This window comes from Lampris incognitus, chromosome 2 (assembly GCF_029633865.1).
Source record: "Lampris incognitus isolate fLamInc1 chromosome 2, fLamInc1.hap2, whole genome shotgun sequence".
Lineage (NCBI taxonomy): Eukaryota > Metazoa > Chordata > Actinopteri > Lampriformes > Lampridae > Lampris > Lampris incognitus.
The window spans coordinates 111832729-111855534 of record NC_079212.1 but is presented as its reverse complement, the minus strand read 5'-3'; the positions used below and the strand labels follow the sequence as shown (position 1 = coordinate 111855534).

The 22806-nt window shown below is 41.1% G+C and overlaps 2 protein-coding genes across 2 annotated transcripts in view; both read left to right on the top strand.

Annotated features, from left to right (window-relative positions):
• Positions 1 to 19255, top strand: part of lrig2 (leucine-rich repeats and immunoglobulin-like domains 2) — a 28354-nt gene extending 9099 nt beyond the window's left edge. The window contains exons 11-18 of the mRNA XM_056273119.1: positions 197 to 360; positions 967 to 1278; positions 2412 to 2693; positions 6318 to 6758; positions 8879 to 9031; positions 9383 to 9523; positions 14744 to 15013; positions 15724 to 19255. Of these exons, the coding sequence (XP_056129094.1) occupies positions 197 to 360; positions 967 to 1278; positions 2412 to 2693; positions 6318 to 6758; positions 8879 to 9031; positions 9383 to 9523; positions 14744 to 15013; positions 15724 to 15953 (1993 nt within the window). The 3' untranslated portion in view covers positions 15954 to 19255. The remainder of the gene's footprint in view (positions 1 to 196; positions 361 to 966; positions 1279 to 2411; positions 2694 to 6317; positions 6759 to 8878; positions 9032 to 9382; positions 9524 to 14743; positions 15014 to 15723) is intronic.
• Positions 19256 to 21528: 2273 nt separating this feature from the next.
• The window catches only part of LOC130106960 (membrane-associated guanylate kinase, WW and PDZ domain-containing protein 3), a 247532-nt gene continuing 246254 nt past the window's right edge, over positions 21529 to 22806 (top strand). Inside the window, 1 exon segment of the mRNA XM_056273328.1 lies at positions 21529 to 21835. Coding sequence (XP_056129303.1) covers positions 21529 to 21835 — 307 coding nt within the window.

The following is a 22806-nucleotide window of genomic DNA, read 5'->3' as shown; positions in this document are numbered from 1 at the left end:
AATAGTGTTGTGGTTTTTGTTGATTTATCTGGTCTGAAAGAGTCATGTTTCCATCTTTAATACAATTATGAAAACCGTTGTAAACATTTACAAGTAAGCCATTACATTTATTAGCTTTATTATTGCATTGCAGATTGCTGTGACCTGTCATTTCATTCCCCAACATTGTCCCTTTTTTTTTTTTTTTTCCCCTCAGTGTGCTCAACACCAGCAGTCTGCTATGCGACTGCCAGCTGCAGTGGTTGGGGCAATGGCTGACTGACAGCCACTTCCAGCAGTCAGTCTCTGCTGTGTGTGCCCACCCCACCACCTTACTGGGTCGTAGCGTTCTGTCTGTCAGTCCAGAGGAGTTTGTTTGTGGTCAGTCACCTTTCTTTCAGTTTTTGCTGGTTTTGTCTCGGCCTTGAAATTTTTGGTGTTCTACCGAAGAAACAAAAGAGCAGAAACCGTTGTTTAGTTTGATTCAGGAAGGTTTAAGCAATTTGGATAATGGCTGGATGGATGGATGGATGGATGGATGGAGGTGTATTTTGTAAACTTTATTTTTAATGTATAAATATGGCCCCCAAAAGCCCAGGGTTTCAGTGCAAATCTGGGAGGTCTATTTATGAAGGAAATTATTTATGATCATTCTTTAAAAAAAGTATTTGTCCTGAAAGGTCATAACAAGTTAGGGTTTCACAAAAATGGATAAGAAAATAAAATTGTATGGCTCTAATAGACATTTTTGTAGTCTTAGACCCGGTTTCTTCTTGTATATTTTGTTTCATTTTGTGTATTGTGTCTATTGAAGAAATAGTTTCAGGCATTGAGTGATATGACCGAGATGACGGTTGCAATTCTTACTCGCATCATCATGGATCAGGAAAAACACCAACAGCCAACTCAAATTCATTCAACAGGATTGCGGTTGGGACTGTTGGCAATTTAAGCATCTAACGGACTTTGCTTTTTATCCCTATGCAGATGATTTCCCTAAGCCTCAGATCACAACTCATCCAGAGACCTCCGTGGCACTGCGGGGAAACAATGTGAGCCTGAGCTGCATTGCATCTAGTAGCAGTGACTCGCCCATGACCACGGCTTGGCGGAAGGATGGGGAGGTGCTGTATGATGCAGAGGTGCAGAACTATGCCCGCTATCAGGAGGGTGAGCTCATCTATACCACAGTGCTTCACCTCCTCAATGTCAACTTCACTGATGAGGGGCGCTACCAGTGCGTGGTTTCCAATCACTTTGGCTCCAACTACTCTAACAGGGCCCAGCTTACAGTCAATGGTGAGAGTGTTCATCTAAGGTGAAATGTGTTGATTATGTTTCTGTTTCATCGTCTTTTCTTAATAACTCCATAGGACCACAGTGAAATAAAATATTATTTGCAGTCATTTTTGTGGCAAGTTTTATATTTGTCAGATGAGGTACTTGACACATGTAGTCAAAGACAAGCATTTGAAAGTAACGTGATTGACAGTATGCATTTTTCCAATAGAAATATACCCACCCATCTGGTGCGAAGCAGGTTGAAACAAATGCTTGGAATAATTTACTACTGTTTGACTCTCTGCTACACTTTGTTTCCTCTATCAGAGAAAGTTGAATCAGTTCATCTGAACGTAACGTTTAAGAGAAATGTTTGATCACTCATCTAAGTGACCTCTTCAGTCTCAACTGACTGCAGGTATTCCCACCCTTATAAACAATATTGTGGCATAAAGACCGAAGATAATGATCAGTTTCATATGCAAATTGCCATGACCATTAACTAGATTTGCAATGTCTACTATTCACAGAGGGTTGGGAAATAGTTGCAATCACAGCATTGTAACATGCCGACAGATGTACTCCTAGCCCCCACCCACCACCCCTCGGTTCAGGGATGGTCATACCCTCTTCACATAGATGGCCTCTTTGACTCCCCGTTCAAACCAGCGTTTCTCCATATCAAGGATTTGCACATCCTCATCCTTGAAAGAGTGGCCACTGGACTGTAGATGGGTGTAGTCTGCAGAGTCCTGGCCTGACACATTAGCTCTTCTGTGTTATGCCATCCTCTTGGCCAGCCTAAGAGTACATCTGTCACCATCTTACAATGCCATGATTGCAACTATTTCCCAATCCTCTGAAATAGTACACATTGCCCTTGTAACTAGTTAATGGTCACGGCAATTTGCATATGAAACTGATCATTTTCATCCATTGTGCCACTGTATTTTCTTTTGTAAGTGTGGGGCTATGTCTGTGAATGTTCTCATTGTGGGGCTATCTGCAGTCAGTTGAGACTGAAGAGGTCACTTAGATGAGTGATGAAATGTTTTTTAATAAATGTGTCCAGATGAACTGATTCAACTTTCTGTGAGTTCCTTACCTGGATTATTGAGTATGCATAAAGACATTTGTTTCCTCTATTTCAGAGCTGCCATCCTTTCTCAAAACTCCAATGGATCTGACCATCCGAACTGGGACGATGGCCAAGCTGGAGTGTGCAGCAGAAGGCCATCCTTCGCCCCAGATTGCCTGGCAGAAGGATGGAGGCACTGACTTCCCTGCTGCCCGAGAGCGTAGAATGCACGTGATGCCAGATGATGACATATTCTTCATTGCTAACGTGAAGACGGAGGACATGGGAGTGTACAGCTGCACGGCCCAGAATGCAGCGGGGAGTCTGTCAGCGAATGCCACGCTCACTGTGCTGGGTAAGTCACCCATCTTATTAGAAATTATTACTGATGTTTTACTACTGGGTCATTTTGTCTGAGTCATTCTGCTTGAATTGGTGGCTCATTTATGCCTGTAGTTTACATTATCTTAGCATGTTGCCCTGCGTATGTTGTAAATATATAAATCCAAATGCTGTAACAGCTCAGGTGGCGGGCTTTTAGCAGTATTTGTTCTAACAATTTAAAATATGCCTCTTGGAGGTAACTTATTTGTCAAGCCTGGGAGACTAATTCATTTTGACTGGCTGGGGGGATCTTTATTTATTTAATTTAATGTGCAGTATAACTTGACACCATGGACTGATCACAGCTCCAAGTAAATGTAACAGGGTTTTTAAGTATTCCATTTCAGCCATTCAACAGCTTATAATCAATGGCTTAAGCATGTGAGGTTTACAAATAACATCTCTCTAGCCTGGAAACCATTTGCTTTGCCTCAGGTGGTTCTGTCATTGAGCAGTATACATTATTGTTATTTAGCGTTGGGGATGTTGATATCAACCGGTTTTACTGTAACTGTGATTAAAGGTGCTACATATGATATTGAGCTCCAGTATCTCAAACCAAACCAAACCCCCCCCCCCTTTGTGTTATCCCCGCTTACATTCTTGGCTATTATTTTGTTCGGTTGGAATATTGATTTTTACAGTATAGGATTATTTTATTAACATTAGTAACATATTCTGTTTAGAAAGGATCTATTTCTTTGATCTGCCGAGTGACCTAAATCTATGTAACATAATTATTAGCTTAATAGCTATCCTGTTAACGCTAGCTACCACACATGCATGGGCGATGCACTGACACGCACGTGCTTCCAGCTTCCAAAACAAAGAACAGAGAAGCTCGGATTATAACACACACAGAGGGAGTGTGACTTCTTTCTCTGCTCAGGACGCAATTACTCCACTATCTCTTTACATAACACATAGTTGTTTGCTGCTGCTATATTAATGTTCGAAATCTCATGTTTAAAGCACCTTTAAACACATTGCAGTTCAGAATATTTTCATTCAGCCTGGTGTTCGTTTAGTAACATCTCTTGTGAGTGAGTCCCATGTTTGTATGTGCAGTCTTCCTGGCTGGGTAGTCCAACAGCACACTTGAGCCATACCAGTTAAGCTAACGTTGCATAAGCAAGGCTCAGCTTTTTCTGTTTTTATTTTTCAAAGCCATCCAGCATGACGAATTTCGCCACACGAGGACACTGTTACATAACCTCACACGAACAGGAACAACTTTTGGATCCGTGGAAACAAAATCCGGGTGAAAATCAGTTTAAACCGATCTCCTTTTAAAAAATCTGAGTATTTTTCGGTGAAAATTAGTAAAAACCGAAAATGCTGAGCCTTGTACATAAGATAGAGCTCGGCCCTGGATGGAGCAGTTCACAGTGGAGCAGTCCTCTGTGGGAGTCGAACGTTACTTGATTTTCAAGCTGATTTTGTAGAGATATGGCATCACTTCTTGAGATAATAATTTTCCGATAATTGGTGCTCGCCATCAATTCATCCATTGACACTGGTGTTAAAGTAAATCCACCTTTTACTGATGACGACTGATGAATCCGACACTACCAAGTGAGGAGAGTGACGGGCTGTCTGTGTGTGTACATTCTATATATTTCCATTTGGCCATAATATGTATATATGTATGTGTGTTTTTGAAACAGATACTGTACTGTTTTGGTTTCAAAAGGCAACAATGAATTCATTAATGCACCTCCTTTTCCCCACTGTATTTAGGCTATGATATTTTCAAAAAAAGGAGGCTTGCATTTTCCATTTGCGACACTAAAAGTTTGTTGTAAAAGATGAGATAAACCTTTTTAATTAAAACATGCTTGTGTGTCTTTCTCTTAATAGTGTTGAGTAATAAATAGGGATGCACCAAATCCAAGATTCGGATTCAGCCAATATTCTCGTTTTTGAAGTGGTTTGGATTCGGCCGAATCTTATACAATTTTATTGACCGAACCCTAATCACCTCGACATAATGAGTGGATGCAAGTGATGATGGTGAGTTGTTTGCATTTGGTGCTTCGGTAGTATAGCCGGACAGTAAAAATGTAAGTCACAACCAAAAAAAAGAATTGTGTGGCAATATTTCAGGTCAAAAGAAGGCAATTCAAGTAGAACCATATGTACAATTTGTGAAGCTGATTTGTCTTGTGGTGGCAAGGACCCTAAACAATGCACAACATCGCCGCTGCTAAGACATTTGCGCCTGAAACATGTGATGGAGTAAAGCTGGTGTCAAGGCACACCATCACAGTTTCCATTGCTTGCAAAAACAGCACAGGTTTACCTGTGCCACCCGCCAACCTCTGTACCAAATGAAAGGCTATTGAGCGAATGTCCCCAGTGAATTTACCGCTGGAGACATTCGCTTTGACCGTCGAAACCGACTGTCACCATTAAATGCAGAGCATCTTCTTTTCCTAAAAGGAAACACTCTTTTCATGTGTTAGGCTAGATGGACAACAGTATTAAGGTTAGGTTTTGAGATCTGGCAGGTTTCTCATGGGACAACATTTTCAGTTAATGTTTCTTTCAATATTGTACCTAAAGTTTTTGTATGAATGAAGAAAGCATGTATCCTGCATGACTTTACTTTCAAGCTGAAACATTATGGCGTTTGAATTTGAGCATTCAGCTGTTTTTGGTCAGTAAATGCAAAAGTTATAGGTAGCCCATTCTTTTTTATTATAATTTAAAATGATAACTGTATTAAACGTTTATCTGTGATTATTTATTCTATGGTTGTTCTTTGTGTTTACTGCATTTATGTGTGTAACTGAAATGAGTGGGTTTCGGATTCAGCCGAATCTTAAGTGCTGGATTCGGTATTTGGCTGAACCCTAAAAATCAAGATTTGGTGCATTCATAGTAATAAAATACCTACCCGTAATATCGTAAAAACCGTGATAATTCTTCGGACTATAACCGTACCATCAAAGTCTCATACCCTGACTTAAAGGAGCTATAGGCGGCTGCCAATTTTTGGCAAAATTTAAATTTCTTATTATATCTCGACAGTAATCGATAGTACTAAAAAAAAAATAAGACATTTGACACCAAAATGAAAAAAAATCTGTTGTTCCTGTAAGGGGCAGGAGGTAAAACAATGACATCCAATCAAACGAACGACCAAGTCAAATGATTGGAACGAGCGAGCTGTCTATCAAACCCTCAGTGACGCGCGTTTAGACGTTAGACGTTACGTTAGAGATAAACATGTTAGACACGGCACGTCAGACATGAACTGGTCAAGTTACTGCAGCAGTCAGTTTTTGACAAAATTTTCAATAATAACATGCTAGCTTGACAGCTGTGAGTGCTAACAATAGACATGTTTGTTGTTTATGTTCATTATAATAATAAAATTAGTTTTCAGGGCGTGGCTTTGGAGGCATTCTGATGCTTTCTGATTGGGAAGGGCAGTGTCGAATTCGGTTTGAAAATATTTCTAAGTTCTGCCCAAAATCAACAGCTGCCTATCGCTCCTTTAACTATTGGATGTACACCTCTGTTTAATACCCCATATTTGTCAAACTGTGGAGACTCAGAAATTAATCAGATTGCCTATCTATGCTTCCAGAAACTCCATCTTTCATGCGACCTTTGGAAGACAGAACTGTCGCCCGTGGGGAGACTGCAGTGCTCCAGTGCATAGCAGGGGGCAGCCCGGCCCCGCGCCTCAACTGGACCAAGGACGATGGCCCCCTGGTGCTGACAGAGCGGCATTTCTTTGCCGCTGCCAACCAGCTGCTTATCATTGTGGATGCTGGACCTGCAGATGCTGGTAAATACACCTGCATCATGTCTAATACGCTGGGCACAGAGCGCGGCCACATCTACCTGAGTGTGTCACCATCTCCAAACTGCGACACGGGTGTGGGATATGACCAGGATGGCTGGACAACTGTTGGTATTGTGGTGATTGTGGTGGTGTGCTGCGTCGTGGGGACTTCGCTGGTCTGGGTCATCGTTATCTATCATATGCGCAGGAAGAGTGAAGACTACAGTATCACCAATACCGGTTAGTACTGGGGGTTTCTGGGGTCTGTCTAATCTCCACACAAGACACAATTTATTTTGTGTAACTTCCCTGTGATACAAAATATATGTTTTGTAAATCAACTGGATTAGGTAACATTAATCCGATTTGAATCTGTAAATCTAATCTGAATAGTTTAACACTGGAACGACTGCTGGTGATTGTAGTGTTAAACTATTGTAATGTTAAACTATTATAATGTTAAACTAACGACTGCTGAAACGACCGGGATTTCACTCCTACCTAAAACGACTATGGGCCGTCAATATGACTGATGGTTTTTAAACTCTATATTCTGTCAAGATAAATACACAATTGAGATATTAATGCATTGCGTGTGTTAGTATGTCTGTTAGGAAAGGACTGATACCAAAATTAAAATTTTAACAACTTTAATACTATTTTTAAACAATTTAAACTTCAGATAGACGTGGTCGAACTTGAATAGCAAAATGGAAAAAGTGAAAATATTACCTGAAAACAAAACGGAAAACACATATTGCTAATCTAACAAACGTAGCAAGGCCTATAAAGTGTGAAATGTAAAAAAAAGAACTAAAAATAACCATTGAAACAGTCCCAAAAAACGACCAGAACTTAAAAACTGCTAGAATGACCATGGGCAGTCAAAATAACTGCCACGGTTTTTAAACTCTATATTCTGTCAAGATAAAATATCCAATTGAGATATTAATGCGTTGCATATGTTAGTATGTCTGTTAAGAAATGACTGACACCAAAATAAAAATTTTAACAACTTTAGTACTATTTTTCAAACAATTTAAAATTGTTGCTGTCCAACACCTGTAAATATGCCTCGGTGGTAGTCATGGTGTGTCTGAAATGGCATCTGTAACCAGACATGTTGGCAATAATAAAAAATCAAGTTTAGACTATTACTCTGCATTGAAGAACGCTAGTGTGTTTCTAGGACAGCGCATTGAACTTCGCAAAGGAAATGATGCGACCAACACGCGTCATAAATAGTGACATGACGCGCATGATCACGCACAAATTACGAGCTGTTGTTTTAGGTAGAGCTTATCATAACTGTTTTGTGCAATTGATCTAAAAATCATTTAATGCAAATATATGCAATTTTAGGAGCACTCAGGGAATGGCAGGTCTGTATCTTTTTTTCACCAAGTTATTAAACTTTGAAAATCCAAAGCCGTCAAAATGATGGCTTTGGTTGTTCTAGTGTTAAAGTTAAATGATAAAAGAAACCACACTTGAGTAAAAATAAATAATTGGAGACTAGTAAGATGCAGAAAAAGCTAAGATATTAGTGTAGTGCAAAAATGACTACAGTGTCGTGACAATAAGTAAAAGTTTCGGTCCTAAGACATCCTCCACATATTGAAAGTATTGCTTCTCTACTGATTTTATACATTCATGAATGGATGGATGTGATGAAGTATGAGGAACCAGTAGAAAGAGGGCTTCTAATAGACCAGGAGGGTCAGTGTGAGTGAATTGATTATGCATGGGGTCTACATATTAACATGGCTCATATAAGCAATTAACATTGAATATATAATTCTGCTTACAAAAATGATAGATACAGCAGTAAGATGAGCATATAATGAACCCAAAGCGGTTCCAAAGGAGAAAAAAGGACTACCAAAAAAAAAAAAAAAAAAAACAAGCTAGCTCCTCCTTAAGAACATTCAAGTCTATTATTTTCCAAGAAGACAGTTTTCCAAAAGATCGATTGGCATTCGACTCTGAGCAGTCTCTCTTCCATATTCCTGTCCCTACTTGTCCACTAGTACAAAATAACCATTTGCATATTTGCCCTCGTGCAGGGCTATAAGCATAGTGATTAAAAAAACTTTCATGGCAGTAGGAGCTCTGTAAAAGAGCACCTGCTCTAGCTTCAACACTCAACATTTGTACTTATTATAGTGCCACTCCTGTGCTTGTCTTTTGCTGTTGTAATGACCCATTTCCTCCCCTCAGGGCTCAATGAAATTGATCTTGGATAGATTAAAGTTTAGAAACCATGAAATTGGTGAATAGGATTGGGGGGTGGGGGGTGGCCCTTATTCTTTTATAGATATATCTACTAACGGAACTCCATGTGTTTGTGTTTGCTCCAGATGAGATGAACTTGCCGGCAGACATCCCCAGTTACCTCTCCTCACAGGGCACTCTGTCAGAACCACAGGAAGGTTACAGCAACTCTGAAGCTGGCAGCCACCAGCAGCTCATGCCTCCTCACTCCAACAGTTACATCCACAAAGGCACAGATGGTATGTGACCTATTAGAGAATTTACCTTCAGTGAGCCACACTGTGAATTCACATTAGCCTCTTTTTTTTTTTTTTAAGTAGTTGTATGGAGTATATTGTGTGTCTAAAACCTACAGGATATTCTTGTTGGAGAAACAGAGTATTTGTAATGTTTCAAGGCAAAATATTGGAAACACTGATGTAAGTTTTGGGATTTCAAGATTTGTGTATTTATTTAGGATGCAATGTCTGATTTATAAGAATTTCTACTTCAAAAGTCTTAAATTATGACTTTTTTCTTTTTATGACCACATCCTTGCTTAGATAAACTGCTTATAATAAATGTTTGCATTATTATTCATTATTTTGTAGGTGTATGTTACGGAGATACAGCTAGCGAGGTGGAGACGGAGGGGAGCGGCATGCTGCACTACAGGGTGGGCTCACTGTTCACCGGCCGCAGCAGCTTCCACCCCGGGGAGTCCTGCGATGTGCTTGCCGGAGTCCCCACAGGTTAGTCTGAATTTAGCATAAGCGCCAAAGCAGTTTTTTTTTAACATACACCAGAACACACACACACACACACGCTGTTAATGGCCTTCATTTGTCTAGGAAGGCTTTCCACTAGATTTTGGGACATGGCTGCAGGGATTCGCTCCCATTCAGCCACAAGCATTAGTGAGGTTGGGCACTGATGTTGGGGAGAAGACCTGGCTCACAGTTGGTATTCCAGTTCATCATAGGTGTTGGATGGGGTCGAGGTCAGTGCTCTGTGCAGGCCAATTGCATTCTTCCACACCAAAATCAGCAAACCATGTCCTTATGGACCTTGCTTTGTGTACGGGGGCATTGTCATGGTGAAACAGGAAAAGGCCCAGGGTAAAATATTAACTTTTTTGTCCACCGGCCAAATGAATCAGGAATCAGGAACATTTATTTGTCATTTAATTTTATGCACTTGTGTACATGAAATGAAACGAAATATCGTTTTCCCCAGCCCACACCAGTGCAACACAAAGACGAAAACACATATCCAAACAAGAATACATATACCCAAACTGCAAAAAACAAAAACAAAACTAGAAAACCACAAAAACGCATATATCCAACATATAAAACAATTTTTTTTCACTGTCCAAGAGAGTGAACGCCAGCCAGGATGACTGCTGGAACTGCCGGTCTGCATGGGTTAGCAGTTAGCTTCTTCTCTGGGTGCTGCTCCCGGCAGGGCCGTGGTTCTTGGGCCCACCAGATAAAGCAGACCAGGCTCTCTCAGCCAATCTAATGCCAGCTCTCCCAGCCAGGCACCCTTGACACACCTCACCGCACTCAACATGATGACACCAAAAACACAGTCAACACCAGGCAAGGCCGCCGCCAGACTGCCCTCAGTGTTATCGGAACTGCTGGTCTGCATGGGCTTGCAGTTAGCTTAGCCTGCCCCGCTTCCGCGTCCTGTCAGACCGCCCTCAGTGCTTCCTCTACGGGCATTTTAACACAGTATGCAGAGCCAATGACACAGCATCTTCCACAGATAAGCTGTAGCAGGGCAGACATTTGACCAAATGACTTGTTGGTAAGGTGGCATCAGTAGAATCAGAATCATCTTCATTTGGCCATGTATGTTTGCACATACATGGAACTAGACTCTGGTTTAGTGGCTCTCAATGTACTTACATAGAATAACAGCACAACAGTCTTCAGGAATGTATACAAGGAATTACCATATACAGGTGAAACAGGAAGGCAATGATGCAGAGTGCAAAGAAGCTGGAATAAATGTCAGTAGGTTACTTATATACATGATGTAGGTGGACATGACAGAATATGCATGTATATATGTATACAATATACAGTACATATAGTATACTTAGATTTGTTATGACAACAAGGTTAAGTGTTCATTAGAGTTACAGCCTGCAGAAAGAAACTGTTCATGTGTCTAGTTGTTTGGGGTACAGTGCTCTGTAGCACCCACCAGAAGGGAGGAGTTGGAACAGGTTGTGACCAGGGTGTGATGGGTCTGCAGTGATGTTGCCTGCCCATTTCCTGACTCTGGAGATGAATAAGTCCTAAATTGACTTATACATCTCCGTCAAATGTCAGGGAGTCGATAAAAAAAGATTAAAAAAATAAAAGCACCAAGGAAGCAAATTTGAACTTGTATTTAGGAGGAAAAAAACTATAGGGCATCTATTAGTAATCTTTAATTAACAATACATCATTGTTTTTTTATATCATTATTATTGCCCTCTGGACTTTACTACTCCTACTGAATTAGGTAGTCAAGCTTCCACTCGCCCGTGAAGTCGCTTCCTCTTTGTTGAGCGATATAATTTACACTTTTTTTAAATCATGAAGCTTTTAAAAACACTCTGCTTACAACTGAATATCAATCCCACAGGTGACCAAACAAGTGTCCTTTATCATGTTACTTTTTTCGTCATGATGCCTTTTGCATCTACCACCAACAGAAGTTGCATAGAATTGTGCTGCTGTTCCATAAAAATGAAGTGCCCATTTCTGGCGCCTTTGAATTTGTATATAAAACAGTCAAAATATATCAAATCAAATAGTCCTGTTGACACCATATCATAACAGCATGTCATTTATGCTCATATTCTCTTCTGATGTTGATTTTATAATTTCAGCTGAAAAACATGGTTCCTGTTCATTTTTGTGGGTTGAGTTGGTGTCATAAAAAATGGAAATTTACTGCATTTTCTTTACCCCTCAGCAGGGCAATAGGCAATATTGACCATGTATAGACTACCACAGAGGGATATTTTTATTCGCTACAAGACTATCTGATGTTTTTGAGAAACATTTTTTCAGGAGTTTGACAGCATTCATGCTGATAAAAATAGCCTATATATGTAGTATTTTATTCAGAAGCCTACACTTATTGTTAAGCCATGATAAAGCAATGCTTTTGTGTAGAAAATGTTTATTTTTGTCTCAGGAGACATTTTGGAAAGTGGCACTGGTGTGTCAGTTGTGCTATGACGAGGACCCATGCCCCAAAATTTCCATCCCACCTCTGGTCAGTTTGTAGCGTTACCGTGACACCATCTGATCCAAACCCAACCAGGCTGTTTGTTTTTTGTTTTTTTTGTTTTTGTTTTGCCCCCCCCCCCCCCCCCCTAATGATATTCCTGATGGATCTGGCTAGTTTTTCTTTACCCCTTACGTTAATGTGATAAAATAGATCCACCAAATATATGTAGATTAGTCCTTTGTCAGTTTGGCAACATCACTTAATTTGAGTGGCGCATTACATGCGGTTAAGCATTATGGTGCAAATAAAACCTAAATTAATGATATAGCAGGCTTAATACATGCATCCCTTTATTTGAATGTGTAAGCCTACACAACAATCATAGGTCTTTACATAACAATTGTAAGTCTTGACTGAAGCAAGAGGGTCTGGGAAAAGTAGAGAATACCATATTTACCAGACTACGAGTCGATTGTTTTACTTGTCTGGCTAGTCCTGTGACTTATATTCCAAACCGATTTGGACAATATAATTTTGCATTTCAACTCAAACCACCAGATAGCACCGTTTAATATTGTGACTCAACTGAAACTATTGTACTAGAGGACTGGATTGGGATCCCGCAGAACCCAAATTTTGCGGGAGTGGAAAGTTTTAACTTTGCTGCAGACGGTCAAAAAAATAAACTGCGGGCCCCCGATTTAGCTAGTGCTAACCAGAAGAATGGAGTCAACAAATGAAGCTGAAAAGAAGATCAAAGCAGGTCATTACAATACAAAAGCAAAGCAAGGCAGTCTGACATTTGGGGGAAAAAAATTGCTCAGTTACTGTGAAGATGGAAACGAACTGGACTTTGTTAGTTGCAAAAATGTACAAAAGTATTGATCCTAAAATGGGCATACATCTGGCATCTCTGGGTTGAGGCGACATGCCTGCTCTGTTCTCCCCAGTCAAAGTAAGCTCTCCCTCAAAGATAAAGCACTTTTTCTGCACATATTCAACAAGATACTGCCAAGAAATGTGTCGCACTTTGCTGTAGAAATATTCGGCTGTAGAGATATTCGGCTGTATGACTTCGTCGCTGAGAAAAGCTTTGTTGATAGAGAATAGAATAGAAAGCCTTTTTTGTCATTGTACAGAATGCAACACTGGTCAGTGCGTTAAGACTCAGGGAAACGAAACAAAATAAAACAACCTCAGCAAAACAAACAACCACAGCCAACAACACATATTCTAAAATAGTAAGTAAAATAAATAAATAAAATGTGATTTTGCCTTAGAATAGATGTATTTGTTGCACAAGAATAATTGTTGCACTAGTATGAATGAAATTATGCACTAGACTGTAATTTCACAACATTATTACTGACAGGTATGCATCTTTTTATTAAGACTACACAGTAAAATAATGTTTTTGCTGCGTGACAGGAGAAGACACAAAATCAATGGAACTCTATTGTGCGGGCGTGAATGTTTGCGGGAGTGGGTGGGAGTGTAACACACATTGCGGGATCGGGCAGTAATGGTCAGAATCTAGCGGGATCAGGATTAAGAAAACAGTCCCTTGCATGGCTCTATACTGTACCACTATATAAATGCGACATATACTCCAAGCCACCTTTATATGTTTTTTCCTCGCAACAACACGTTTTTTTGCCAAGTGGGATTTATATTCCGGTGCGACTTGTAGTCCGGGAAACAATCCCTTCCTTGAGACTGACGAATTAACTATTCGCTGAGACAACCTCCTGACTAGAGTCCACTAGGAAGCAACTTGTGCACATCTTGTATTTTCATATATATATCATAGGCAACCATGTTATGCTATGTAGTTCCAAGTAGTTCCAAGAGTATGAAGTTTTCTTTCCACCAAGTCACTACACCAAATTGTTTAACTTGACTAGCTCCCCTTCAGCTAAAGAAGAAAGACTAAGGGCCCTTTCACACTTGTGTTGTTTAGTCCGGACTTTCAGACTTTCCAGAAAAGTCCGAACCAGATTGCCAGGTGTGAAACCTCTTGGACCAGGGTACAGGGATCAAAGACTCAGTCTTTGGTCCAAGCTCAGGAGGTAGTCTCGGTTCAGACCAAGGTTCATGAATGTCTAATGTGAAATCAAAGGTTCGGACTTTCGGATCAATCATAGGAAGTGATAAAACAAACACAAACAGTAACACCTAGCAACAGCGAGCGCGCCTGGCAACAATGAGCGCACCTGGCGGCAACAATGAGCCAAAAGTTCAAGTCAAGGTCCGCTGGTATGAAAGCAAAAGTCCTGAACCTAATGACTATAAAATAACAGATGTGAAAGCACCAGAACCAGACTCTGGTTCAGACCTTGGTTTGGACTTTCAAGTGTGAAAGGGACCTAAGTGAAATCACCTGTTGGAAGTGACTTCACATTCACGTAGATACTGCAATGATATTTTTGATAAAAGCAGGTAATGCACGCCTTTTAATTGTAATAATAATAATCGGATTTTAGTATATTAATAGGGATGTTGAAACATTTATTTTAACTGCATGGTGCAAATGAATTGTCGTGAGATTTACAGAGGAGCCTAAGAGAGCAGTCAGATCACTGATTTTATTTTTGTTTTTGAATTTGTATATTAATAGCCATGGCTACTTGTTATAATTCCTATATTTTGCTAAATTTTTTTTGGTTATTAACTATATGGTGGTGTCCTAATACTAGCTCAAATGTATGAACCATGTCTTTCTCTCAATATGGCAGGGGGTGCAGGTTCATTGGTGATCTGCTCTGACTGCTATGACAACGCCAACATTTATTCTCGGACACGAGAGTACTGCCCTTACGCCTACCTGGGGGAGGATGATTCACTTGCCAAGACACTGACAGGCCTGAAGGAGACCTTCAGTGAGCACACTCAGCGTAAGGACGGCACTCTCGAAAGTCTAATCAGCAACCAGGATCCCACCATTTTCTTGGCCTCCCAAGACAGGATGCTGAGCAACCACACTTCCCCAGAGCAATATGCTAACGGTGAGAGCGAGGCAAGGGATTAGTGTGTGTTATGTGAACACTGCAGGGTCATATCATAATTAATGAGAACCTTCTTTTGGCCTTAGGGCCCAGGTTTTAGCACCTGTGTTGCCAGACATCTACATCTGAAGTGGCTATCTATGCCAGAGGTGCTGTTTTGTAGCTGAACCTTGGCTCTGATCTCCTGTTGAATTATAGGCAAGAGAACAAAGAAAATACACCAATTAGGAAAAGTATAAAAGTTGCATAGTTATTGTCACTCATATTTTAAGTATATGTAACTCCTTTTCAAGTAGTATCATAATTTTCCTTATCAAACAGTAATTACATTCATGGTGTGTGAAAACTGACAGATGCCCAGGCTAATTTGTAGTCTATAATGACTATAATGACTCTATTCATTCATTGATCCACTGAAGCTAGCATGACGCCTTAAAAATTACAGATTTCACAGCAAATTCCATAAATTACAAACCATTGAGATTTCCTTCCATGTGGACATTGATCTCCCTGATATTATGCATTCAGATATGTTCTGGTTAATTGTGAGGCTTGGGCCATCATTACATGCAGTGTGCACTTAACTTGTTGGGAAAGTTAGCCATCTCATTTTGTTTCTCTCAGAGTTGTTGTGTTTGCACTTCGCTTCACCTCCAGCATAAGTGTATGTGACAAGATGGTCTAGTATTTTCTCTTCCCTTCATTTGCAGATGCTCCCAAGTCTTTTTGGGGGGAGAGGGAAGACCCGTCCTCAAGGCTTCAGCAGGGAATGTCTCAGCGCCCAGTGAATGTACATCGGACCCCGCCATTGACCTCCCCTGGTGATGCATCAGAGGATCGGATTGGAGCAGAGATGGACTGCTTCCCCAACCAGTGCACACAAGACCACAGAAGTGCCTCCCATAGGACTAACCTTCAGGAGTATTCCACCCCCACATAGGCCCTTTTACCTTTCTCCTTGGCCATTTTTTCCTCCGATGACTCCCATCTTGTGGCCCTCTCTCTCTCCACCTGCTACCTCCAAAGAGACTTACACTCTGCCAAAGATGCTCTCTTATATGTTTACACTTCCCTCTGCACCCCAAGAGGAAATGCTCTATTGTTTGTTCTCTGCTTTGGAAAGACTGATATGTCAGGGCTGCTGGAAATAGGCTGGTAATTAAAAGTGACCTCCTCCTTGTCAACACCCAACCACCACACTAACACTTCCACAGGACCTGTTCTCCAACACCCTCCAATCTTCCTCTTTATCTCTTTCCAGAGAAAGCTAAGAATTCTCTCTCCAGAGAGGTCTATGAATGTATGCTTCAAAGAGCCATGTAGGATGCTGCCATGAGAGGATGATGAAACATCTTCAGTACTTAAAAAGTTCTCTGCTTTCTCCCTTGATACCCTGGGGGTGAGGGGCTTACAATTTGGGCCAGTGTATACTGCTTCACACTGGTGTTTTTGACTCCTTATTTCCTGTAGAGAGACGGTTAAGAGCAGCCTGAAAGACTTTGATAGATAGCCTTGAACGATCCCTTCCCAAGTGGAGGGGGAAATGGAGTTCAGATGGGGGACAATTGTAGTTCCTTGACCAGCAGTTTGTGATTCTCAAAGCAGAACAGAAAGCTTGGATGCATACGTCCCACATTCCCTGTTGACTCTAAATTAGGATATTAGGAGTCCTGTTATGCAAAACCCAGAGACAAATGGCACCAAAATGTGGCGTATATCATAAATATATACACATATACATATATATGTAAATATACCCTATAACATCTCTTCCTACTCTCATTTTTTTCCCATGTCCAAGATTATTGTAAATTACTTTTTATGGGTCTTAATTTTTTTTCCTGGTAAAGCATACAAAGTTTGCACATTTGACAATCATAGTTTTGCTGTCTAGGGTCATCTTCTATTGGCCTTTTTTTTAACAAGCATTCTCAATCACCTTTATCAGGTAATGTCACGTTTATATCTCCAGCATGCACTGATTTATTTTTCCCTTTGCCAACATATCTTATGGGCACTTAATGTAATGATGGTGCTCTTAATCATACAGTCTGAATGCCATGTTCATGGCTTTAAGGGTTTTATATCACAACTTAATTTCCCACATTTTGTTAACCCTCCTTCAATATTGATTAGGCCTAGACTTTTTCCCCCTCGGGACTGTGAAAAAGGAGAATGTATTGTATTATACATGTATGTATGTGTAAATAAAGCTAGTAATCTATTCAACCCCATATCCTACTACTCTTAAGGAGATGTTTAACTCCTAAACTGCAGTAACTCTATTATTATTCCTCTCTCTTAAGGCTGTAATATCCCAGCATTATTCCATAAGACATAGACTATTTCATTGAATTTGAACTAATCCTCACATGTTGGTACAGGTAAAAAGTGTGATCCATGGTTCTCATATAAAATGTAATGGTTACACTTGATCTGTGAGCATTTCTCGCACTTGATAGATGCCAATTATCAAAAGTTTTGTGGGAAATCCAAAATTCTATTATGCAACAGAAAGTGATCTTGCTGCATCTGGTTTGATCTGGAATCATTTGTCTTGTCAGTCTTAGATGAGTTCTTGTTAATTCTGAGTTGGCCAAACATGACTGCGATAACTTAGTGTTTCCATGTTTGTTATTCTCCAGAAAAAAACTTTGATTGATGTTTTCTGAATATAAACCAATTATGTTCACATCTCTAGCAGTTGCAATGTTAGAAGATTGATTCATTCCTACAATAGAGAGTTCGGGCTCATTATTTTTGGTACATTTGCATTGTATAAAAGATAAAACTCTTCAGAGACATTGTGCACAGAGGCTTTGTAAAACTTAACACAGGTACGTTCTCCAAGTTCTTATTTGATTAAGCAAGGACTTGTTCGTCTTTTTTTTTTTTTTACTCTGTGATACTGGTAGAAAGTGCTGATACTATATTAGGCCACAATACTGAGTACACTGTCCTATCATGGACACCAACAGTCAAGTGTTAAATGATGCTGAAATTGTTAATCTAATGATTACTGTTCCATGTTAGATGGGGTAATACCATTGGTTCAGAGTCCCATTCTTAAAATGTATGTACAGCAGCCAAACTCATCCATTGCAATTATCATTAGTTATTGATGTATATTGGCCTGTCTGGTTAGGATGAGCATTCCAGGACAATGTGGGTAATGTAATTTATTACACGACATGCCAGTGATTTTATTGGCTGATCTCAAGTCTCATAGAAATGGACAGTGTCCACTATTCTTGTCTCAGAAAATTTCACAGAAGAGTATTTTATGATTTTGATGAAATGCATCTTGTTCATCCAGATGGTACTACAATAGACAGATGACATGGGAGTTGGTTGAAAAACAGGGTTATTTGCCTGTTAACTGTTATTCGCTCAAGAGACTCGATCGCTCTGGATGGAAAATCACTGCATGACAGTAAGTTACGTCACTGGAAACGACGTAACCAGACCTAGTCAAACTAATCCCATCCAGATAGGGTTCATGTGAGAGTACTACAGATTAAATAGACATACTTGCTTAGCAAAAGAGCAAAAAGTGGTATTTGTGTATGTCTGCTTTGTGGTAACTATGTTCAGGTATGTGATTGTCGCACAGCTTCTGCTTATTCCCGGGGTTTTTGTTTGATCAGGTTTGCCTTGGTATATCAAATCAACCCATTCCAAGTCTATGCATTTTCATTCAGCATTAACTAGAAAAGGGGTCAATCAGGCCTTGTTTTGTTTCCTGCTAGACCATTAGCCAGGATTAAATCAACTTGAAATTCAACGTTTGACTACCCATCTGTCACATTCTGATGCACTACTTGCTCCAATGGAAGCAGTTTCTTATGTTTTGGTATCCCATTTGGATCCTTTTAAGTGCTGGCCAAGTTCAGTTTAATGCTCCTGGGGAAATGAGAAATTTGAATGAAAATATACAATGACCATTCAAACCAATGGAGCTACAATATACTTCTACAGGACATACATGCACATATTTGTTTTATGTTCTTCCAGAATAATATGTGTATTTGCATTGTTTTATGATTTTAACATTCTTATGACTCTAAACCAAAGTTGAGCAGTAATGCCCTTGCAATATTGAGTGCTCCTTTTTTTCTATTAGAAGATTTTCTGTTGTTTCAACTTTATTTTTGAGCTTTGTGTACTTGTACATTGTGTAAAGCATGTCTAAAGAGTCTTTTTGTTACATAGCTGTTACTCAAACATTAAACATCAATTCTGGTAAACTGGATTGGATATGAATTATTAAAATCTAGAATTTATTTTTGTTGCAGCTGTAGAAACTACACTATCTTTAGTGAAAATGTGACAGAGGGCAGCTGGGAAATGCTGGTGGAGACAAAATTCCTAGGTTACATGCAATTGCAGGTGCAGAAGTCTTAACCTCGACACGATTTCTGTGCACACTGGAAAGATTTAAAAGGCCAAACCACCCATAATCTGGATTTAGTATGTCAAGCCAACACATAACTAATATGGTTAAAAAAAAAAGTAACTGGCCGTCATCACACTTGATGTCAGAGAGAACCCTCTTCCTCCCTTGTCTCCCCACATGTAAGATTCAATGGAAAACCAGGGAGGGGGTGATGCCAACTGAGTTCTTCTGTGCTTCAGCACTTTGAAAACCGCAGTTGGGTTACAGCTGTGCCCAGTGTGACCCATTCACTGTTCTCAAACTCAAAGAGACATCACGAAAGCATTGCTAATGACCCTCTACAAACCAATGAATAATTCAATGCAATGTCTGGGGGGTGGCACCTCCTGGTTCTTCAACCAGTATTTCGTCACACATGCAGGCTGTGATGCCGCACAGCAGAACTGCCCCTGTTAGCCAGTATGGCCATTATTTGATTTTTTTTAATTACCACTGAACACATGCCCAGTTTTAGACTTTTTAGCATTTATTTTAATTAGGTTCTCTTTCTGGTTTGATCCCATGTTTGTGTGCCAATATGCACACAGCTGATAGCTGGATACCCATAAACACACATGTATGTTTATGCAAATGCCTCAGCAAACAATAATAACAAATCTATTGTGACACAAAGTATTTCAACTTGTCGTATGAGTCGATGCAAAAACCTAGCTTGTGTATTCCCTTAACCGGAGATGCTACTGGGTGCAGTGGCCGAGGACGTGGTGTGATACAGAATAGTGCCATTCATGATTTATATGTGAACACATTAACAATTAATAAGGCTGCTTGGGAATGTGATTTTAAGATACAGCAGATGACAGTAGCTTTGTAATCAGTCAGAAGCGGATCATGCATACGTTTCCAAAGGGAATAAAAAAGGAACAGCAGAATTAGCTGGAGTGATTTGATTTGGTCAGTGGGTGGCGCTGCGCAGACGTAAAAACGGCCAAGCGGGATCCCTCTACTTCTACACAACAAATTCCACAGAGACGGCCATTATTTTAAGCCGTTTCACCGCTGCTCAGAGTCAAACACTGACTCAGTGCACTGCTAGTTTATTCCCCAACTCCGCGCGATGTTCGCAAGAGACGCGTCGTCGCCCTGATGCCGTGGCCTCTCACGACGTGAGGCGCCGCTTGTGAAAAGTTGGCGAACGGCTGATGAACAGTTCGCACGGAAAGCTGTTGCCCAATCCGAGATGAGACACACACGCCGTTCGCCGCCGAGCTCCGCACGTTTCGAGTCCAATAACGCGCCGGTGGATGGAGCCAGCGTGCGCGCGCCTCTAGAGAAGCGCGGCGAACTCAGGCCGCGTGCGTAAATGGGCGTTTCGGAGCCGCGGCACGTCTCGTCGCTCGGCCTGTGCCAGGTGCGTCCAGACCCGCAGCGAACAGCAGCAACGCGGTCGCCGGCAGCTCGTCGCCTGCTCGAAACGCGCCGCGTCTCAAACAGGAAAAATCGTCTTTCAGTCAACGCAGCTGTCCGTTGCTCACCTCCGCCGCCACCGTCTGTCTGCGAGTCTGCTCACAGGTACGAGGGCTCTGCCATTGACGCATTAATAATAATAATAATAATAATAATAATAATAATAACACAAATACAGCGTTCGGTACCCCATTCCGCTGCTCCGGGTGATAGTCACTTGGCAATTCCTCTCGGAAGAGAACGAGTTTACATTTTTTATTTTTAATGATTTCACGAGTTTCTGGGAGAGAAGACTCGTCGAGCCCGTGATGCGTGCGCCGGGAGCGTATTAACAAGCGCTCTGTTATTTAAAAACCCAACTCGCGCCTGTCAACTCCGCTTTTTTACGCACGACGGACACTTGAAACCACGGGAATCCTGAGCTGTTCTGCACAACGGTGCTTAAACCGGCGGTATGGCTGATCGCCACGCAAATCCTCGGATGAATATCGCCAAGTGTAAGTGATGAAGAGATGATATTTCAAACTGTCTGCGAGAATAACTCGAGAGGATTTAGCAGACTGCATCTTTCGGTGCTCGTTTAGCCGAGATAAAGCAGGTTGATCGCTCAGGCCAGATTGCTCCAGACTTCGGTCGCTGAAGAGGATAAAACATGTCCCGGACACTAAAGAAGAAGAAACACTGGACCAGCAAAGTGGTGGAATGCGCGGTGTCGTGGGGGAACCTCGGGGAGTTTGGCTCCGTGGTGGAAATCCTCGGAGGCGCGGAGCTGGGAGAGTTCCCGTACCTTGGCCAAATGAAGCTGGACGTGCTGGTGTGTCACGTCGGGAAACTGCCCTACTATGGAGACGTTTTGCTGGAGGTGAACGGCACGCCGGTCAGTGGACTTACAAACCGCGACACCCTGGCGGTCATCCGTCACTTTCGGGAGCCAATTCGTCTGAAGACTGTCAAACCAGGTAAGTCCATTTTACTACCTGTTTCCCTGCTTCCCACGACGTCACCTTGGTGGTTTTCAGCATTTGAGATGCAAAACTCGCCCGTGCCATCCGCTAACCACAACGACTAGACCGACCATGTCTACCTTTCGAGAACAATACGGGATAGCGGGACCTCTTACGACCCTGAAAAGCCAGTTAGTTCCCTCGCCTCACTCCTCTTCTCCCGCAGAGACCCAACTATGTGAGGCTTCACACAGGGCGGCAACTGAACAGACACGGCCCAAAACAACGCGTTATTATCGTTACCTTAACTGTTATTTTACAAAGTTATAGGCTATACTTACTGCTGCTGTATACTTAGCCTATGTGAGTATACAACAGTGTGTTGTATTGTATACTCAGTCTATGTGCCCCCCTCCCCATTTACACACCAGAACACTCAGTTGGTTGAATTGGGGGGGGGCACCGCGACGAGCTCAGGTCAGATCGTTAAACATGCAAGCGGGTAAGCAAAGCAAATGAAGCCTGCCAACTACACAAAGTTTAAACAGGATATAACCTCAAACTAATAAAAAGAAAATCAAGGTTGTCAGAGATGCATGTTATTTGCACTTAACTTGTTGAGCATTTTCATTATGAAACGCTCCAAGGCATCAGATGCACTATATATGCACTGTGCACTATATATATAATATATAAAGTTGCCAGGACAATGTCTGATAATGGTAACAATGGCGCGCAGCTTTTCAAGGCTAAGTGCACTTACATGCCTAGAAATAAGCCCTAATTACATTCACCATTTGCATTCTCTATTATTCAGGCTACTCAGCCTGGCGGCCACAGAGACTAGAGTGGTTATCTGTGTTCAGTACCTTATCCCATCATACCCCATCCGGCTCTTCAAGGACTCTGCCTGCGAAATCCAAATGCTCTGATAATGAAGGGCTAATCACGATGACAACTTACTAATGGCTGTCGACCATTAGCCA